The sequence below is a fragment of the Pezoporus wallicus genome, unplaced genomic scaffold (assembly GCF_028554395.1).
Source record: "Pezoporus wallicus isolate ANWC-B61680 ecotype Strahan unplaced genomic scaffold, APGP_CSIRO_Pwel_v1 scaffold_13239, whole genome shotgun sequence".
Classification (NCBI taxonomy): Eukaryota; Metazoa; Chordata; class Aves; order Psittaciformes; family Psittacidae; genus Pezoporus; species Pezoporus wallicus.
In genome coordinates, this window is record NW_026642052.1 from 2,194,365 (window position 1) to 2,213,492 (window position 19,128).

General features: G+C 36.9%; 1 protein-coding gene across 8 annotated transcripts in view; it reads right to left on the bottom strand.

Moving 5' to 3' along the window:
* The window catches only part of SH3TC1 (SH3 domain and tetratricopeptide repeats 1), a 38,602-nt gene that overhangs the window by 15,109 nt on the left and 4,365 nt on the right, over nt 1–19,128 (bottom strand). For 5 of the 8 annotated variants that reach the window (XM_057426712.1, XM_057426707.1, XM_057426706.1 and 2 more), the window contains exons 1-9: nt 12,692–12,909; nt 10,076–10,150; nt 7,767–7,894; nt 5,132–5,237; nt 3,876–4,019; nt 3,063–3,225; nt 2,323–2,396; nt 1,249–1,444; nt 240–367 (exon numbers count right to left, since the gene is read on the bottom strand). In XM_057426712.1, the coding sequence (XP_057282695.1) occupies nt 240–367; nt 1,249–1,444; nt 2,323–2,396; nt 3,063–3,225; nt 3,876–4,019; nt 5,132–5,237; nt 7,767–7,894; nt 10,076–10,150; nt 12,692–12,899 (1,222 nt within the window). In that variant the 5' untranslated portion in view covers nt 12,900–12,909. Of the gene's footprint in view, nt 1–239; nt 368–1,248; nt 1,445–2,322; nt 2,397–3,062; nt 3,226–3,875; nt 4,020–5,131; nt 5,238–7,766; nt 7,895–10,075; nt 10,151–12,691; nt 12,910–18,850; nt 18,990–19,128 lie in introns of those variants that run through there. The other 3 variants (XM_057426708.1, XM_057426709.1, XM_057426710.1) reach the window with 3 other exon arrangements.

The window sequence follows — 19,128 nt, forward strand, 5'->3', positions numbered from 1 at the left end:
ATTCACTCAAAGAAGGACAAAAGAAGATTTGTAAATGTTCTGCTGCGAAAAGTCTTTCATCAGCAGGAAAGTAGCAAAGATGATATAAAAGATTTTTACACACCATATCTATGATCAAACTGAATACCAAGATATTTCAAGGTAGTTGTAGACTGGAATCTCATTGAAATAAGAAAAAAGTTAAGAGGGATATAGGAACTGCATTTGTATCTTGTGCAGTAAAAAGGAGTAAGACTCACCTATTCTGTACACAGAGCAAACATCTGTGATGGATGTTTGTTTCAACAAATGTATTACTTCTTCCAAATCTTTTTCTTTGCTAAAAAATGATAGCTCTTCTGCTTCAAGAAAATCCAGGTCTTGTGTCCTAATAAAGAAAGGAGAAGCTTTGAACATGGCTGAAAGCAGATTTGGATTGAGGAGCTCAGTCAAACTGGAGTTTGTTAGACTAATACAAACTTTACATTATAGGTCCTTTTGTGCTAGAAGTCAGTAATATTCATATTTGTAAACATACATACAAAACTGGTAGTAGCTATACTTGCAGCTAACAGTTTCTGCCAGATCAGATTAATTTTTATGTCTGGTTTATGGTATAGTATTTTAAGAGAATTTATTAAAAGCATGAATCTTTAAAGACATTATGGCATTGACTTCCTAACATAAGCTTAAAGTTACACATCTTTGTACTTGCAAACTATGATTAAGAACTTGTTTCAGTGTGCAAGCAGTCCAGACATGGTAGCAAGATCAGCCTACTTACATAGTGCCAATGCATGCTGAAATGCACACTTTTTACAGGTTTCTGTCCACATTAGGAGCAATTATTTGTAAGAGGAGCCCCATTTGAAGCAAGGCCTGTAATTAAGGGTACTAGCAAAACCAGAACTTGAAAGCTTTTTACACATAGACCTTCAGAGACCAGCAAAAATAGACTCTTCTGCAAGAGTAAAGCTTCTTGGATCTTGTGATCCAGAAAATGGAAACTGAACCAGATATAACTACAGAAACTCCTTTTCCCAACAAGAAACTTTGGTACAGACTGATAATATTTTCCAGCATTTAAGCAGATATCATCTTCCAATTTCTTTGCATTTGATTTGACTGCCACTCACTATAACAATTCTCAATGAAACAAGCCAAAAAATAAAATAAAATAAAAATAAATAAGCAAACCTGACTTCAATGCTCAGTATCTTACAGCTCAAAAGACTTTTTTTGTTTATGAGTTAAATATGTATCACTTACTTATTTCCAGGTAAGTCCACTTTAACATGACTTGTCTTTACAAAACCTATTTGGCCAGTAAACACATGTCTTCCAAGAAACCACTCCATGCATTCAATGTAATATCCAAGAATCTCAATTTTGTCCCCTTCCTGGAAGCTCATCTCTTCTAACACAATACCTTCATAATTTATCACAGCTAGACAGAATCCTTTTGCTGTATGATAAGGAGATAAATAATATTTGCAGATAAAGTAATTTAACACAAATAAAGTAATAACTCATCAGAAATAAAGTAATAACTCATCAGAAGAGCATATTTAGCAACAGACATTTGTGGAACTCAAGAGTTCCAACTCTCATGGAATGAGAGTCACATCCATTGCAGCAAGATTTAAAGCATCCAAACGTAATAGGTTTCATTTGAGCAATTAGAGTAGTAAATAACATAAAAATACTAATTTCCCAGTGATTAGAAAGGCAAGTCTAAAGTGTTTTCAAAATTCTAATTAATTCCAACATGAAGCAATAAAAGGAGATGTTTTAAGTCCCTACTTTCCCCTCTTATAAAGGGCTCTGAACATGGGCTAGAGTAAAAATACTGGAACCAACTAATAAAATACATGTTGGATAAACATGCAGTTATATACCAGTATTAAGACTGATATGTATGTAAAAAATAAGACATCTAATCACAGACCTCAGACCATCTGTGTAAGTTTCATTTCTCCGGTAGTATTAAAGCAATATCCATAGGAAAGGTCCACAATAATTACATCGGCTCATTTTCTTATTTTAAAGTTTGTCATCAAATCTAAACGGGCATCCTCAATTTAATTACTCTTTACTACTTAGTGCATCTACTTAGTATGGTATTTAGGAGGAAAAAGGGGAGAGATAATCCTTTAGGGTTTAACTCAATTTAGGCAGAGACTTATGCTCTCATTAATTTCGTTGCAGTGCAATTTTGAAAGCTGTTTTCCCATTCTAATACAATGCAAAAAAAGTTATTGAACCCTTTAAAATCTATCCTAACAAAAACGGGGAAAAAATACGTTTTTTTTTTTAATGCTGACATTTGAATGAGTTTCTTACCAACTTTCCTGATGGATTGTGATTCAGTTTTGAGTGTAAAATCCACAGGATCAGAATACCCTTTAAGAAACCATCTGAAAGTAGGAAAAAAACCTATTGAAGTTGGTGTATAAAATATGCCATTTTACTAAATATTGTGACACCAGCAGTGATACTTTAAATCCATTTAAAAACAGATGCACTCCTTCCACAATTATCTTTCACTGTCCAGACATAGCTATGTTTTGAGTAACAGTTTTGTCAAACAAACCTGAGTTGACCTTGGGTAGGGAGAAATAGCACAACAGAAAATTTCCAGCTTTTCAACTACTAAGAGGATCAAGAATGCATAATTTTCTGGTGATTCCTGAAGTGAGTCAATTGATGTCATTTTTGCTTTATAACATCTATGAGCTTAGACATGACCTTGAAAAAAACTGCATTAAGGAAGAGGATGGCTCCTGTCAATAGTGTTGAGTAAAAGCACTGCTAGTCTGTTTTCTGCATTTCCAACTATCCACCTCTTTCTATCTGTATTCCCAAGCATCCTGAAAACTGAAAATTTTCACTTAATGTTATACTATAAATGTTAATAGATGTTATTACAAAAAGCACCACCCAAACAATATCTAACTTATAAAATGGTAAACTATCTTTAAATGCTCTACAGGCATCTGGATTAGTTTCAGTTGTGTGGTGTGGAAAACAGATGTGTACATATGAAACAAATGCATATGAAATATATACAGTCGGGTACCTACTGATGAAAAGGGATCAGTGGCTCCACAGAAGCATTAGACATGTCACCATCCACAGTTCCACCTGCTATGTCTTCAGTAAAAGCCCCAGTCTCAAAAGAAGTGTTTATTTCATTATGTGTTATCTTTCTTATCAGATTGTCAGGATATAAACCAAAGAATGCCCCTAAAAAGAAACCAGTGGAATAGATGTCATTTTACATAATGCTTTACTGTCATACTAACTTTAAAAACTGGCTTCAAGACCATCAGTAACATTCAATAAGAAATTAAAAGCCTAAAATTCCCCAAGATTTTTCTTTGATTGTCAGATCAAAGAAAAGATGATACTTTCTTATCTAGTTTCCCTTTAAGAAAAGGGCGTGTTTGATGAGATGTGTGATCTGCTGCTGCTGCATCATTTTGCACATTCTTATTGCAGTAATCAGTGATCTGTCAAGCCCCTCATTCTGTTTCTGATGGTCACAGCAGGCCATGCTATTTAGGAAGCATGACAGCCTGGCAACCATTTGTAAACCCTCTCCTGTACATCTCCAGAATCTGCAATAATATTAAGCAAATTAGAAGGTACATCCCTCCCTAATCCATTTGGTATGCATTTATGGACCAGTTGCCCAGGAGTTTCTCTAATCCCCTTATGATCCAAGTAAACCCAATCTGTGTTTGTTCCTTTCTTTTTTCTTTCTGGTGCATATAGGTGAATATATTGAAATTTCAACTTCATTCTATATTTAAATAGGTCTTAATATTTGATTTGGGAATTTTAAAGAAAGGTGCTTATCTAAATTTAGCATTATTATGTACAGTGTTCCTTACCTTCCTGTACTAGCAGGCTTCTGTACATCAAATTTAGTGATTTTTCGTTTATAGAGACTTTAATGCCTGTTTCTTCCTCCCCTTGAGAGCAGAGCCAGAAAGACTGATCTAGGAATATGTTCTCCATGCAATGGTCTATAAAACCTAGAAAAATTAATCCAATTTGGTTTTCTTTGCAGTATTACACAAGATAATAACCTTTCACAAAGTCAGACATTCAGATAACTTCATTATTGCTGAATCAAAATAAAGAACTAATTTTAATACACAGTATTGGCAAAATTACATTGTCACATGCATTACAGCTACTATTAATGCTTACCTGTCACAATCTATACCTAAAAGACGTTGGATTAAAAGAGTACTTTTTTTTCTAGTTCTCTAAGGAGCATTTTAAAATACAATATAGGAAGTAAATAGCAAGTGTGAAATTACAAATAAAAATCATTATTTTCAATTGCTCTGATGGAAACAGACAAATTCAATAGTCATGCACACAAACTCAGGTGAACAAAATGGAGAAAAAGATCTGATTCAAATGCTATTCCTCAGAAAAGACCTGTGAAATTATAGGATATCAAAAATGAAACTCAAATCAGGGGCATCATATTGCTACAGAAGCCATGCTCAGATTTAGAAACAAAACTGAAGCAGGTAAAGCATATGAAGCAATCTTTGTTTTACTTGATATTTCCTCTGAAGCATTACCAACTGTCCAGTTTGCTCACTACTATTCAGAAAATATGCAAAAGAGTCCAGTGGGAAGCATGAACAGAGATCTAGAAAATACACTGTGAAGAAGGATGACGGAAATTACAGTTGATTTTCCTAGTGAAAACACAGTGGATGTGCAGGTTAGATGTCTCCACGGTGCAAAGAAAGAGTTATCTTCACATGTCTACAGTGAGCAGAAAAAGCTGTAACAGCATTCAAGTTGCAGCGCAGGTTAGACTTTAGGACAAACCTTGGATAGACTGCTTGGAAAGCAGATACAATCTGATTCTGGAGTATTTAACTGAGTTAAGACATTTGCCAGGAATGATAGCTGTAATCTATTCTGGGACAAGGCAGGTTCTCCTGGAGGTTTGAGCGTCTCCAGCCCTAGTTCTCTAGTACCCAGTTCAAGAACATTACTTACTGCTATTAGGAGTTAATACAAAGAACCTCAAAATCCTGTTCAACATGCTCCCAATCAGAAATTGCATGCAGAGGAACAAAAAAGCATATTGAACTGTTGTATGGTGAAGCAGCTTTACCCAGTGAATGGTAGGTTAGAAACTTCCATATTTCTTCAAAAGTTTTAAACGTCACCACTATTAGATCTTGATCACTATGAATAGATAGCAGCCTGGCAGACAGCTCCTAGAAAACCAAAACAAACACCAAACCAACATTTTAATTACAATTATAGTACACATGAGCATAATTAATCACCAGGTAACACATTAAAATGCTATGTATTAAGATAGATAAAAAATCATCCAGGGTTTTACCTGTATAAGATACCTGCTCTTTAACACTTATCTACTACATACAGTAAGACAAGTTTTAACCTCACTTTTTCTTACCAGTTGTACCAGCAGTTCCAGTGAGGTTAATTTACACAGAAGTTAAGACTTCAGGACTGACCACACTGAGTGAGACTAAAGGCCTGTCTGGCTCAAATACATCTATAAATAGTGGCCAGTACTCTCTATTCAGAGTGTGAAAGCTGGGTGAGCATCTGCTGGTACTTTCCGAGAAAGCCCTTCTAACACAGAGCAATTTACAGCTTGGAACTGCCTTTGCCAGAGGGCATCAATATTTAATAGTGGAAAAGGTTTCTTTTGCTTGTTCGTTTGGGTTTGTTTGTTTGTTGGGTTTTTTTTACTTAAAATTTCTGTAGGTTATTTAAGTTATTGTGAAGTTTTAGGATCCATAGCATCCTCATGTAGGTTAGCCACAGAGTTCTGTTCACATTTGAGAGTGTGAGGCATTTTTAAACCTGCTCCCTAGTAGCTTGTCTTGTTCCAGAGGAGACATTGATCAGTTATGCCCTAGTTGGCTTTTCCTATGGTTAAGATTATTAAATGTAGTGGACTATTATTTTTTGGGGGGGGGTGTTTTGTGGGTTTTTGGTTGGTTGAGTTTTTTTTTAAAGATCCTTTTCTCCTCATTTGTACTGGTTTGTGTTGCTAGATAGAATAGAATTAAACTGTACATTTAAGAAATATGAGCTATGATTGTTGTAAATTATAATTTCATGAGGAATTACAGAAATGCTAAAAGGGAGAACTACATAAACCTTCAAATAAATGAAACAAATATACAACTTTTGCATTCTAACAAAAAAGCTGTAACACATAATCTGGTTGCACTTCAGTTAGTAGCTTAAACACAGGGGTCTCCAGTGATGCTGGTTACTGTCTTTCAGGGAAATACAAAGAACTGCAGCAATTTATGAGAAGTACCTGAAACAGTATGTCCGAGAATAAATCAGGTGTGAAGCTAACAGGTGTAACGCTACTGCATCATTTCCCAGTACTATACCCTTCCTCCCACCATATCAAAATCGAAAATGCATCTTAGAAGTGTTTAAGGACTGATCAAGAAACTGATTCTAACTTTGGAGGGGGGAAGAAGGGGAGGAATCATCATTCAAACATCTTCTGTAATCAGAGCAAGATGAAGCTATGTTTTATGTCTTATGTGATGATTTTAAAAGATCTCAATTAATTCTGTTTAACTTCCACATTTTCAATTCCCACAACAGGAACAGATTAATAGAAATTCCTTTTTGAAAACAGAAGTCCAATTTAAGCCTCTTCGACATGCAGGCATCATCACCACTTTGATCTTCTGCATGCCCCCTTCTACACTAGATTAAATATTAACGAGAGCCTGAAATCTATTAATAAATTGCCAGCACATGCTAAAATACCTCAGCCTTGAGTGGTTTATGCACTGCTGAATATCAAAACATCATTCTAAGGCAACTTATCATTATAAATCTTGCTTCCTTCAAAGTCTTTTTGCCAGTCTATTTCTAATAAGGTCACAGATCTAGCCTATTTGTATGCTGTTTTTCCTTCTCCACCTTCCCCTAAATGAAAGTCAGAGGGGAACAGCAGGAGCACAGCCACAATATCAGCAGGTTGGTGGTAGAGAGTTCACAACACATGAAAGGAAAATCTTGTAGAAACGTATGCATCCAAGACAGTCAAATTCATGACTAAAGACTTCAGTGTTTCACTTGCTAGTGAAGGAGTCTGGAACTCATGGCTCAGGCAAAAAAGGGACACCAAAGGTCAAATGGCGTCATCTTGGTTTTTCATCAAGAAGGAAGATGAGACTTTAAATTGTATATGTAATGAAACTCATTGGTTGTAGAGGATGGGCTTCCTATATACAAACGAAAGACAGCAATAAAAATTGGCCAATGCTCTTACATGCTATTTAAAGCTATGGCCCTAGGAAGTCAAATATTTATGCTATTCTCCTTCAGACTTCCTCTTCGGTTTAGCAGCAGGCTTCCCGGGTAGCTTGCAGCCAAATGACTCCAAGTGACTGGAAACTGAAATGAAGAGTCAATATGAGGCCAATTTAAAAAAAAAATAAATCAGAAAACCATTATTTCACTTGATGTAAATCAAAGCAGAACATTTTTAATATAAAATCCTTCAATGCCTTATTTAGCTGGGTTTATTTGACATCTATTTGATGTTCAAGTCTTTTTCAACGGTTTGGTATTTCTAGTGTTTCTAGATAGCTTTGGGCCATGGGAAACTGGTCACTGAAATTCAAGCATGCAACATGTAGATGGAAATGGGAACCAGATATCTCTCAGGCTGTTTCAGCAGCACAGGGTGTATTCTGTAAATAAATAGAACAATTCCCAAGCAACTGACTTACACTGAAAACTGCCATCACCTCCCTGCTGTCATTTTCCAGAAGACGGAGCTGCCCTCTGAGCTGTCTTTGTAGTCTGGGATCAGGACATCCGCTCTTTCGTCTTACCATCATTAACTTCAAGGAGATATCTAGAGAAGGATATCCATTTACAGCACTTACAGCTTTGAAGAACCATAAATCCCTCAAAATTATACAATCCACAAAAGAACTATTTTTTTTTTCCAGCTTCAGAAACAGATTTACTGCTTGTTTCTTTTCCTTTTTATTATTCATTGGGGATAGTAGCCTAGCATGAAGCAAGATTTTTTCCAGTTGCATAATACAGGACACAGCTATATGAAAAAAGGGTGATTTCAAAGTCTAAAAATTTTGGGAGACACCTGACACATTTGGGGATGGAGAAGAGAGAAGAGTTAAAAACCAAGCAGATTGGTAACTTCTTAAATTAGACAGCTCTATGGACATCGAGAACATGCCCAGATTTCCATGTATACTGTGCATATTTTAAAACTCAAGGCAAACAGATGCTGGAATTGCAAAAATAACCTACTAAAAATATACAGATAACTCAACTTTTTATACTAATCTCAAATTTGTGGTTATCCGACACGTCACCCCCACTACTTCAGAAGGCTTCTAGAAGTTGAACATTTTGAAAAGGTGTTTCTCAGCTCAGCTGGTTGAGAAGTACCAGCAAAGATGATGGTTTAACTAAAAGCTCACTTACATGATTTTCCTAGTACATCTGAAAGAAGCTAGAAACATGTTCTCAGATCTTGACATCTGTTTATGACAATCTTTTACTACAGCTAAGGGTACAGTTCCAGCCAACTTCTCTCAGATAAAGATTATCTTTAATAAAGCTGCTTTCATTCTGCATGTCTTAATTTAACTCAATAACAGTAAATCATATTCATGTTTTCAGATATCCAGATGGGCACATATAAGCCAATAAGCCACTCAGGAAGAATTCCAATTGCAAGTGTGTAAATAGGTCATGCTTCCAGCAATAAATAAGATTGTTAAACATCTTGAAATATTCCACATCCTATTACTTCCACCTTTCAGTCAGGTAAAATAGATATTTTTCACATGCTAGTCTAATGTGCTGCATCTTAATGTGTTTTCAGAGGGCTTCCTACATATGCCTCCAGGAGTTTTACAATGACTTGTTCTTAAATTGCTCATTACTTTAAGCTCAAGAAGAGTTGCTCAGAAATATAAAGCGGTGTTACTGGACTACGAAGCCTCTCTAAGTTGTGGTCATGTAGTCAGTTGGTAGTACTAAAAGTGCTAACTAGAGTCTTTGAATTTTACTCAGATCACTGTTAGGTAACAATATTGTTGATCTTTCCATTTTATGTAAAGCCATAAAAAGATACTGGCACAAGTCTATTACTTAAAAAAGTAATTTTTTTTTTTTTACATAATCAAATTGATCCCAAGTTAAACTGTGTTTCTACAGGTAAACATTTAAGTCTTACATAAAATTAATCTTACTAAAGTAATTACATTGAATTAGAACAACCGAAATATGGCTGCTTCTTCCAAAAGTACTATTAATAGGGTCTTATGGAAATGAAGCATGGTCCAAAACCCCACCACACCTACAATAATCTTCCTGTCTGCTTCTGTGAGCTCTGATCCATACCACCAGTTAAGAACCAAAATCTTTAGAGTGAGACAGGTACATATATGAACAAATAATTTAACTACGAATAACCATATGCTTGGGGGAGATTGTTACTGATGTGATTTGTCAGGTCAAGCCAGAAAGCAGAGCACATCCCAGTGATGGTTTTTGATGATTATTTCTCTTCCTCCATAAGGAAAGAAATGTGACTAGAGCCTCAATTAACAGAGGAGGCCATGAGGCCTCCAGAAGCGACGTCTGCTGTATCTACTTACTGAAGAGCTGCACTCAATTGCAACTTCATTGAAAATACAGCATTAACAAAAAAAAAAAAGAGATTTCAAAAGGCCACAAACTTAAAAATGAGCCATTTGAGGAATTGAAACCTGTATGTAAAATTAGTGATAAAGTTTATTTGCTTTTCTTTTGTTTTTTCTTGGCCATTACAATATAATCCATAAATAGTTTCTGGCTTTCACAGCAGTTCTCTCTTTTTATGAGAAATTCTCAACAAATCTTATGCAGAATTTGGATACTTCACAGCTCTTTGAAGTATGTTATAAAGCTTACAGGACTGAAGACTGCAAGTGTTGACACAGTTGTCTCAAAAAAAAAAAAAGAGTAAGCAATGAGAAGCATATTATTTATAAGATATAGTGGGAAAAAAATGCCTCACCAGTTGGAAAAGTCTCTGCTTGACTGGGAAGGATCCTTGAATTGACATTCATGCACTTTTCACGTTGAGAACACTCTATTATGATAAATGAAAGGAATAGGTAAGTGCATTTTCTAAGTCCATATAAATCACACACACCAAAGAAAATCCAAACCAACAAAAAGCACAACCACAAAAACACCCCACACTTTCAAAGCATTTGATGCATTGGATAATTACTAAAAGAAAATACCTATATTTTTTCCCTTCCTGCTATATAATTCCCCAAACCTACAAGAAGTATCTGCAGATCATTTCCCTCCTACTGGGGAGGAAGCTAAATCTAGATTTCATCATTCTAATGTGAATCTTCAGGGACACGGAGAATTTGTGGAAAGATATCCTCTCAGGAAGCTGAAGTCTCATTTGGGAGGGAGCAAGGGTGAGACTTTGTTGTCTTTTCCTTTGCACCTATAGTAAGTACCCTCCACTGCCAATTTATACCACTGAAACTTCAATGATTCAAGTGCCTTGTACCAATTCATACATTGAGAGAAATAATCTTCCTCTATTTGTCATAAGCTTAATACTTGGGTGGGGGTAATGTAAAAACAAGTGATTTGAAGTTTCAGAAAAACAATATAAAATATTTTATGTTAATAGCAATCTGCTTTTTTTTTTCCCCAGTCCATATTTCTTTCAGTCCTTCTGGAAATTCTACATTTTCATGCTGAAGAAACACCCACTCCAACCAATTCCATTTTCTAAAGGTTCCTTTGGAAAAAAACACCCAAACAAATAACAAACAAACTGTGAAGACAAGGCTTGATATTTCCAAGAAATGAAAAATTGTCTGAGGCAATTTTCATGTATCCAAAGACATTTGCCTCGGCAGCTTTTAAGAAACTTAGAAACTATCATGTCCTACTACAAATCTTCATCTTCCCTTCAGTGCATCTATTGATGTTACATGAACAAAGTCGTGCAGATGAATAAGGATACATAGACACAGAATTTTCCCATTTCATAAAAAAGGTGGCAAGCAGTAAAAACATCATCTTTAAATCCAATTATTATCGTATAATAGAATTAGAGACCAAGTTCCAAAGCACTTTGGTATTTGCTGGGTTTTGGTTGGGTGTTTGACAGGGTTTGGGGTTTTTTGTTTGATTTCTTAACTTATTCAGACTCTGATATTTATTTTAAAACAGAAATTTGATAGTGAGCTCACTGCAATGTAGGCTGTGTTTAAGAAACATCATAAATTTGTTCCCCGTAGCTTCTGAGACTGTATGTAGTTGTAGTTCTACTTTTCGTTTTAGTCAGAATTACAAAACGAACAATTGTCAAAACTTAAACAACATGTTATCAATCACTTTGATCATCATTTAACAGTTGATAAAGACAATTAAGTACCGTGTTTTTGCTATGTGACCTTGACATTACTATTATTACCAGATATGGACTTTCCCTGAAAGGTATTTATCAAAACAAATAACCAGCAGGTAATATTTTATTTAAAACTAAACCTACTTTTATTACTTTTAGAGGAAAGCAAAAAACCATGAGCAAGCATTTTATTACTTATGGGAGTTTGTTTAAAAATAGATTGCTATTAAATATGAGCAAAAGCATGAGGTACTATAAACACATTTTAAACATTGAGACTGTTTTGAGTGCTTTAATTAGATTCAAAAACTTAACTTGAACTCCATGCCCCATTCCTAATTGTTGAATGACTTGCACACTTCTTGGCAAGCTAAAGAGAAACTTTATACTGCCGTGGGATGCTGGTACCTGGTATACTTTGATGTCAGCAAAGTTGAGTTATAAACAGAAAGACATTGTTTAAGCTACAGGACATATAATTTAGAATAAAATTTACAAGAAATCTGCAGAGGGACTTTTTACAAGGGCATGTAGTGACAGGAGAAGGGGCAATGGCTTTAAACTGAAAGAGGGGAGATTTAGGTTAGACATTAGGAAGAAGTTCTTCACTATGAAGGTAGTGAGACAGTGGAACAGGTTGCCCCAAAAAGTTATGAATGCTCCATCCCTGGCAGTGTTCAAGACCAGGCTGGATGGGGCTTTCAGCAACCTGGTCTAGTGGAAGGTGTCCCTGCCCATGACAGAGGGCTGGAACCAATGAGCTTTAAGGCCTTTTCCCACACAAACTAGTCTAAGATTCTATGATCTTTAGATGAAGGGGGAAAAAAAATAAAATTCCTAAGAATTTTACTGAACTAGATTCATACAGTCTAAACTCAACTTTGCTTTTGAATCTTAAAAATTATAGCAAAAAAAAATGCTAGAAATAGAACTTATTTCAGTGTTCTGGCTCGAGTTCTTCTAGTTTTCATCTTATCCTAAGAGATGACCCATTTGTTTGCCCAAAGCCTGTACTCAATTGGGTCATTTAATAGTCCAATCCATGCAGCATTGCAATGGAGGAAATACAGCCGTTTGCTTTGTTGCATTTAACAGTTGTAGAGGCATTTAAAAAGCAAAATTCTCAGCTGAAAAACACATGACAGTTTTTTGCTTGCGTACAGTGACCAATATTTAAAGACCACAGGAATCTAAACACAAAGAAAAGTAAAGAGCAGAGTGACCAGAATATATCAGTTGAGGTCTTACCCGTTTGTTCTTGCAATGAGTCCATCCTGACTCCATCCCTGACAGGGCTGATGGCATCACTAGCCTCCACAGGTTTCCAGTCAGACCCACACCTTCCCTGCTCCAGATCTGTCACCTCCAAGTTCCTGTCTTGCTTTCCCTCTAGACCAGGGATGATGGCATTAGTGCTGAGCATAGATGTGCTGCCTGCTGCTGCTGAACTCTCCATAATTTGCAGTTCCTCAGTGATGCAGTTAAGATTACCAACAATCTAAGGGGAAAAATCATTTTTTCTTTTTAAATCAGAATACATGCACATGTTGAAGAGCTGCCCTCTCCTGCAGGAGTTATTTTTAGTTGTAATATACATGAAGTATTTGCTTTATAAGTCTTTCAGAGGAATTATAACACCCAAATTCATCCTAAAATAAGCTTCTGCAATCAAGTGGCATCACGGTTTCAGCAACAAAGCAATAGATTTAACTAACACCACAGTCCAAGGCCCGAAGTGTACTTGTGCTCACTGCTCATTATTCATCCTTGGCCAGCTTTAATGCAGCGCCTCCAAGGAATGGAGTCATTCACACTAACAGAGGCAATGCAGGGGAAAACCATCATTTTCTAAGGGTGACAAGAATGGATGGGTACTGTGTTCCTAATTCAAACAAGCAGGAAGGTTTTTATAAAACCAGCTGAAGAATGAACTCTCTGCAGGAACCCACAGTGCAGGAAGACCGGCATACACGGATCCAAAGATTTCTTTTCAGTAAAGCAAAAGAGTGATCTACTGAAGCCAGAGGCAGTCTGGCAGCAAGACTGTTACTGGCATGAATATCGGGAAAAAAGAATAGAAATGGAAGTAGGGCGCAAGTAATCGCAAGCTTCACTGCCCCCTCTACAGTCACTGACATGAGACATCCTGCAATCCCATTTTTTGGGCACAAACTACTTCAGCATCAGAAAACGTGCAGCCAGACCAGACCAATGCATCTGGAAAGGACGTGACTCATGTAGCCAGCACATGACCCACTGCTATTTAGACTCTTTTCCTCAGTGGGCTCTCACATGCCCCTTTAATTGATTTTCTAAAGCCACTGGATAGATTGCTTTAGTTCTGTCACTTGGACTTAATACAAATTCCTCTGTGCTTACTCCAGCCATATTCATTAATGAGTTACATTATGAGTATACAAACTTGTAGCCTTTGTGACATTTCCTCTCTTGCTTCCTTTACAGCAGAAATTGGTTAAAACTGAAGTTTTTGATGGAAGATTACTTCTGCTCTACCAAAACCTCAGACTAGAGCTTAGTCACCTAGAAACCCCTTACAATCTGCCTTCAGATGGGTCAAGCAATTTCACCATCCTCTGCTGACCACACAATGAGGTATCCCAAAGCACAATGTTCTGGCTTGGTTCTTCACATACATGCCTTCCAACACTTCTTGCCCTCCAAGCTTCACATCATAGATCCCTAAACACGAGCAAACTGAGTGCCAGTGTGAACAGCACAACAACTCCTGGTTGTCTGCCATGGCAGACAACCCAGATAAAACACTGATCTGTCTGCAAAACTTTCATACTGGTTTGCACTCATTGAAACCTTTAGCCCATGGAGCACTTGAATAAACAATAAACTATATATAGACAGAAGCATGTTATGCAATTATAGAAAAATTAATGAGGTATACTTCCTGCTGCTATGACCAACTCAGAGGATTAAACCATAATCATATCTACCACAAGCACGTAAGTTAACAAAGTATGAAGAAATCTAGGCTGGTTGTTGTTTTAATGTTTTTGACCCATTGATTTGACCCATTTTGCCATTTATTCAAATATGACTATCAGAGTGGTGAGGCTGATTGTGAAAAGATTCTTTGTGGTGCAGCATCAGTTTTCCATATAAAGTTATGAGTATAAATTCATATATACACCAATGAAATACAGATAGTAACTAACGCAAACGCAAGTAATTTTGATGTGTTTTCTCTGAAATCTTGTTAGTAGTTTCACTAACATATTTAATTAACATTGTAGTTCCGACTTCTTATCTCGGTTTCTCTTGCCAACTTCTCTGAAAAACTGCTTATCAGACTTGATGACCTAGCTAGAAATGATTAAAAATAGAGGCCTACCACAGAACAAACTCACTTTGCTAGGGATATGCCTTTCCATTTATATAGCTGAATTTTTCCTTAAAGTAGTGATAGTAGCAAAGACCATTATTTTCAGTGCTGTACCAGGATAATGTGTAATGCACTGTAATTTTCATACTTAAGAAACAAACACATTTCTGCGTATATTTTGCAAATACTGGTAACTCCTGGTAATGAAAAGGTACATACTGTGATTTTAAGGATAATTTAATTCCAAAGGTGGTGGCTTAAATTACATTGCTCTATCAACCCACAGCCAGTTGTTATTATTACATTAGGAATATCCTTAATCCCAGAAGTGAAATTCAGTGTTCAGAATACTAATTTTCTCCATCAGCTTCTAACTACAAACAAAAATATAATTCTGACCAAAATGTAGGAAAACAAATATACTGTGGCTTGGACTCTTAGAATTCAGTTGAGTTGGAGAAGAGAAAGCTTCCATGTCCTCTGCATCAGTGCATACCGGTAAGTGTAGCATATACACAGGGCTTTGAATGAACCTATAAAGTTTGCTGCCACAAGAGCAAGTAGGGCATCTGAACAAATCAAAATGGATATGATCTGTTTAAGAAGATTCAGTTACAGTGTCCCAGAGCCTAAGCCAAGAAAAAAAAATCAGAGTAAGTGAAAGAAAAGCAAAACTGGTATGTTCTTATCAATATTTTCTCTTGGCTCTTCCAAGATACACAGGATGAAAATTAAGACCTCAAACATCTTTAAGTCATGCTCTCCTCTACAGATTCCTATCTTTAATGTTTGCCTTAACTATCAAATGTCAACCCATGTGGCTCTGTATAAGCTCAGAGAACAAGACAGTAAGCTTTCCTGTAACTAGGCACATAGTCCACCTAGGTGCTTTTGAATATTTGTGTAGCACCTAAATGTATCTTAAGGGGTACAAGTGACAAAGATTTCATAGAATTTTGCATCACATCACCATCCTTTCACTATTCATCTTTGCTCCCCAAGGAGCAAAATCGTAACATACAAGCAATGCTGTGGTATGATCACCATATTTATTATGCTGATGCTTTCTCTTCAATTATTTAACCATTCCAGTACAAATTAAAACAGATTCATAGGCACAAAACCAGAGAAAAACATTTATCCATTATAAAACACATTTAGAGACTGTTAAACTTCAAATGCTTTAGTCACTGTCATCATGAGGGTTTTCATAAATCTATAAAGCTAATTTACCATTATACTTACTAGCAACTGGCCATTTGTTAATAGGAAGAAATACAACATGAAGAAATGGATTAAAGGGCTACCACTCACCTTAAGCAGCAAGTTTGTCTTCTGTAAATATACACTGTAAGAACTAGTTATGTGCGCTGACAAAGCGTCGTGTTTAGTATTTAGACAAATGATTTTATCTCATGGTCCTTGAGGTTTGGCTAAGAAATCTTTATTTGGTTCATGACATTGAACATAAAACTTAATGATCTTTCCATTTTCTAAACCAGGAACCAACCTCTATTGAAAAGCCATGCAGGAAAGTGCTGGCATTCTACACTGACTGGGGGGGAGCCTGGCAGTCTAAGACAAGAAATCAAAGCGGGGATGCAGAGCAAGAAAGGAGAGGCAGATGCTGGACAGCTCAACAACTGCTACAGGAGTGCTACTGCATCCACTGTGTTCATCCTTCCCCATGGCCTGAGCTCCCTGGACAGGCTGCACTGCACAGAGCTATTGGTATCACCTCTCCAGGCTTGCAAGGCTCAGAAGGTCACTCCACCTTCCTCTTGCCTTCTCACAGAGCACAGCAAGCTGGAAAGATCTGTATTCCACAGCTGTTGAACATGAGGTGGAAATAAGACACTTCTTTCCTGCTGGAAGGTAAGTAGAACAACTATGTTATCATGCTTTTCCCTCTGTGGCTACTTCCTTTTCACTGAGTGCTTCTATCTCTGTTTTCAAAATATAGCTGACCAGAAGAAAAAGCATATAGCTTAACATTTTCCATTTCCCCAACTATGGAGGTTGAAGTTGCTTTCCACCACCCACCCCCACACCTTGCCTATTGTTGCTTTCCACCCCTCTGCCTTTTGTTGTTTTAGAAACGGATTCCGATGACAGGAATGCTTTCTCTCCCACCAACTCCCTTCCACTTTAAAGGGGGTTGAAGAAAATTCTTAACATCTACTGAACAGGTTCTGTCTCTCTCTCTTTAAAGGTGTATTTCTAAGTATGAGAATAGGACCGAATATATAAAAATACTTGAACTAGTTGTCTAAAACCTGCATGCAAAACAATAGTTCTCTCACTCATCTTCCCTCTAGAAGGCTCAGGACAACTTGTTAATGGCTAGCTTCACATTACCAGCGGCAAATACAGTTATTCTAGCTTTACAGAGATGGAAATCAAGACAAACGTTACTTGTGGTCATACAGGAGTGCTATAGAAATGCTGGACAAATAGAATCCAGAGGTGAATGTAAACTTGAATTAATTTATCCCATACATATTGGAAACCCGGATGGTGCAAGGTTACTGTCATTGCTCCTCTCTGCATCATTTCCTATCTCATGCAAAGAAAATGACCACTAGCTACGGTTTGTTTCTTCCCTCACCTCACCTCAGCCCTTGATGGAGCAGGGCGATGCTTCTAAATGTAAAGTCTCTTCCAGCCACTGCTGCTGTGCCCAAGTCAACACATCTCTGGTGACCCACAAATTCTTACTTGTCGTCTGTAGTGCACTGTGTACCTCCAGGGCTCCAAACCAGGGAAGACAGCTACTGAAGCCTGCATTGCCCAATTTAAAGGACATTTGACTGCATGCACACTCTTGATCTTCTGTTCTGCTTTATCTCATAGAATCATAGAATAGTTAGGGTTGGAAAGGACCTTAAGATCATCTAGTTCCAGCCCACCTGACATAGGCAGGGACATAAGGACATCTCCTGTACATCCCACATGTCATACAATAGCACAGTCTTGCGACTATGCTGCCATAAACTAATCTAGGTCATTTTACTAAATTGGTGCTTGAATAGTTATTACTCCTTCTCACCAATTTCAACTCACTTCTTTTTCACATCTCGTGTATTAGGCTACAAACATCTTACAGCCAAGATTATAAGCTTTGTCCTCAGAGAAAGTAAATCACAGCCTTGCTGCCTGTGAAATTCAGTCACAGGCATGAATTAAAAGAATTCCATACTATGTACTGTATACTGAACACTTTTTCCTGCAGTGCTGCTACGCATTACACAAAGGTAAAGCAAATCTGTGATCAGGGTAAACAGACTTAGGAATGTGAGTACTCTCCAAAAGGGAAGAATGACTCCTTTATCACTGAAGTAACTTTAGGTTAGTAAGCAATTCTTAGTAAACTGTGTTGCAAGCAGTATCAATCTTCACAGTCAGTCTACAAACAAAAAAGCCCAAGCAAGCTGCAAAGATACAATAGATTCCTTTAAAAGTTTTATCATTCTCTTACAATTAATTTTATTCATCTCATAGCATACTTTTCACTCAGAATCCAGCTCTGAAAGCACCATAAGCCCAAAATTTCCAAGTTTAGATATGGGAAATTGTAGGCTAAAATCCACAGTTTCATAGCTGATTAAAAATAAGCATAATCTCTAGAGGTGCTCTGAAAAAAAAATCAGATCACTCTTAGAAAGCTATAAAAGGCATCTGTGAATCTTGATACTTCATTTGGAGTGCTAGATTTGACAGAGTTTGGCCTGTGGCAGCTAGTGCAGAGGAATAAAGTAGAAGGAATGCTTTTGTTACTGAACAGCTTTTCAGCCTCACGCAACACCACCTAGAAGAGGGAACATAGAGCAGAACAGGAATTCCCAGCAGGTTCTTGTAACCATGACAGATCACATTTACATATATTTTCCAGTCATTTTACAGACACAAATTACTGACCACTACTGAAATTACTGGTTAACTGGCTGCAATTCTAACATGTTAACAACAAACCTAGTCAAATATCAGACCACAGGTACCTAAAATAGAGTGAAAGACAGGCATGCAGATATAGAGCACACGACTTCTCCTACCTTTTCCAAGTCTGATTCACTATAACATGCTGGAAAAGAGCACACAGATCTGTGCCTTCCTCAGCTCTGCTCACAACTGACTCCAGCACAGCTCTTCCTGTTTGACCTTCTTATCTTTCCTGTTGATTGCACAGCCTGGCTTGGACGTGGCAAGTACAAAAAGTTGTCTATTAACCAATACTGTTAATTCAAAAACTTCAGGTTTTTTAAAAAAGAAACATTCATGAGCATGGAGTTGAGCTACTAAAGTTCATTATGCAATGCAGAAACAGATCAAG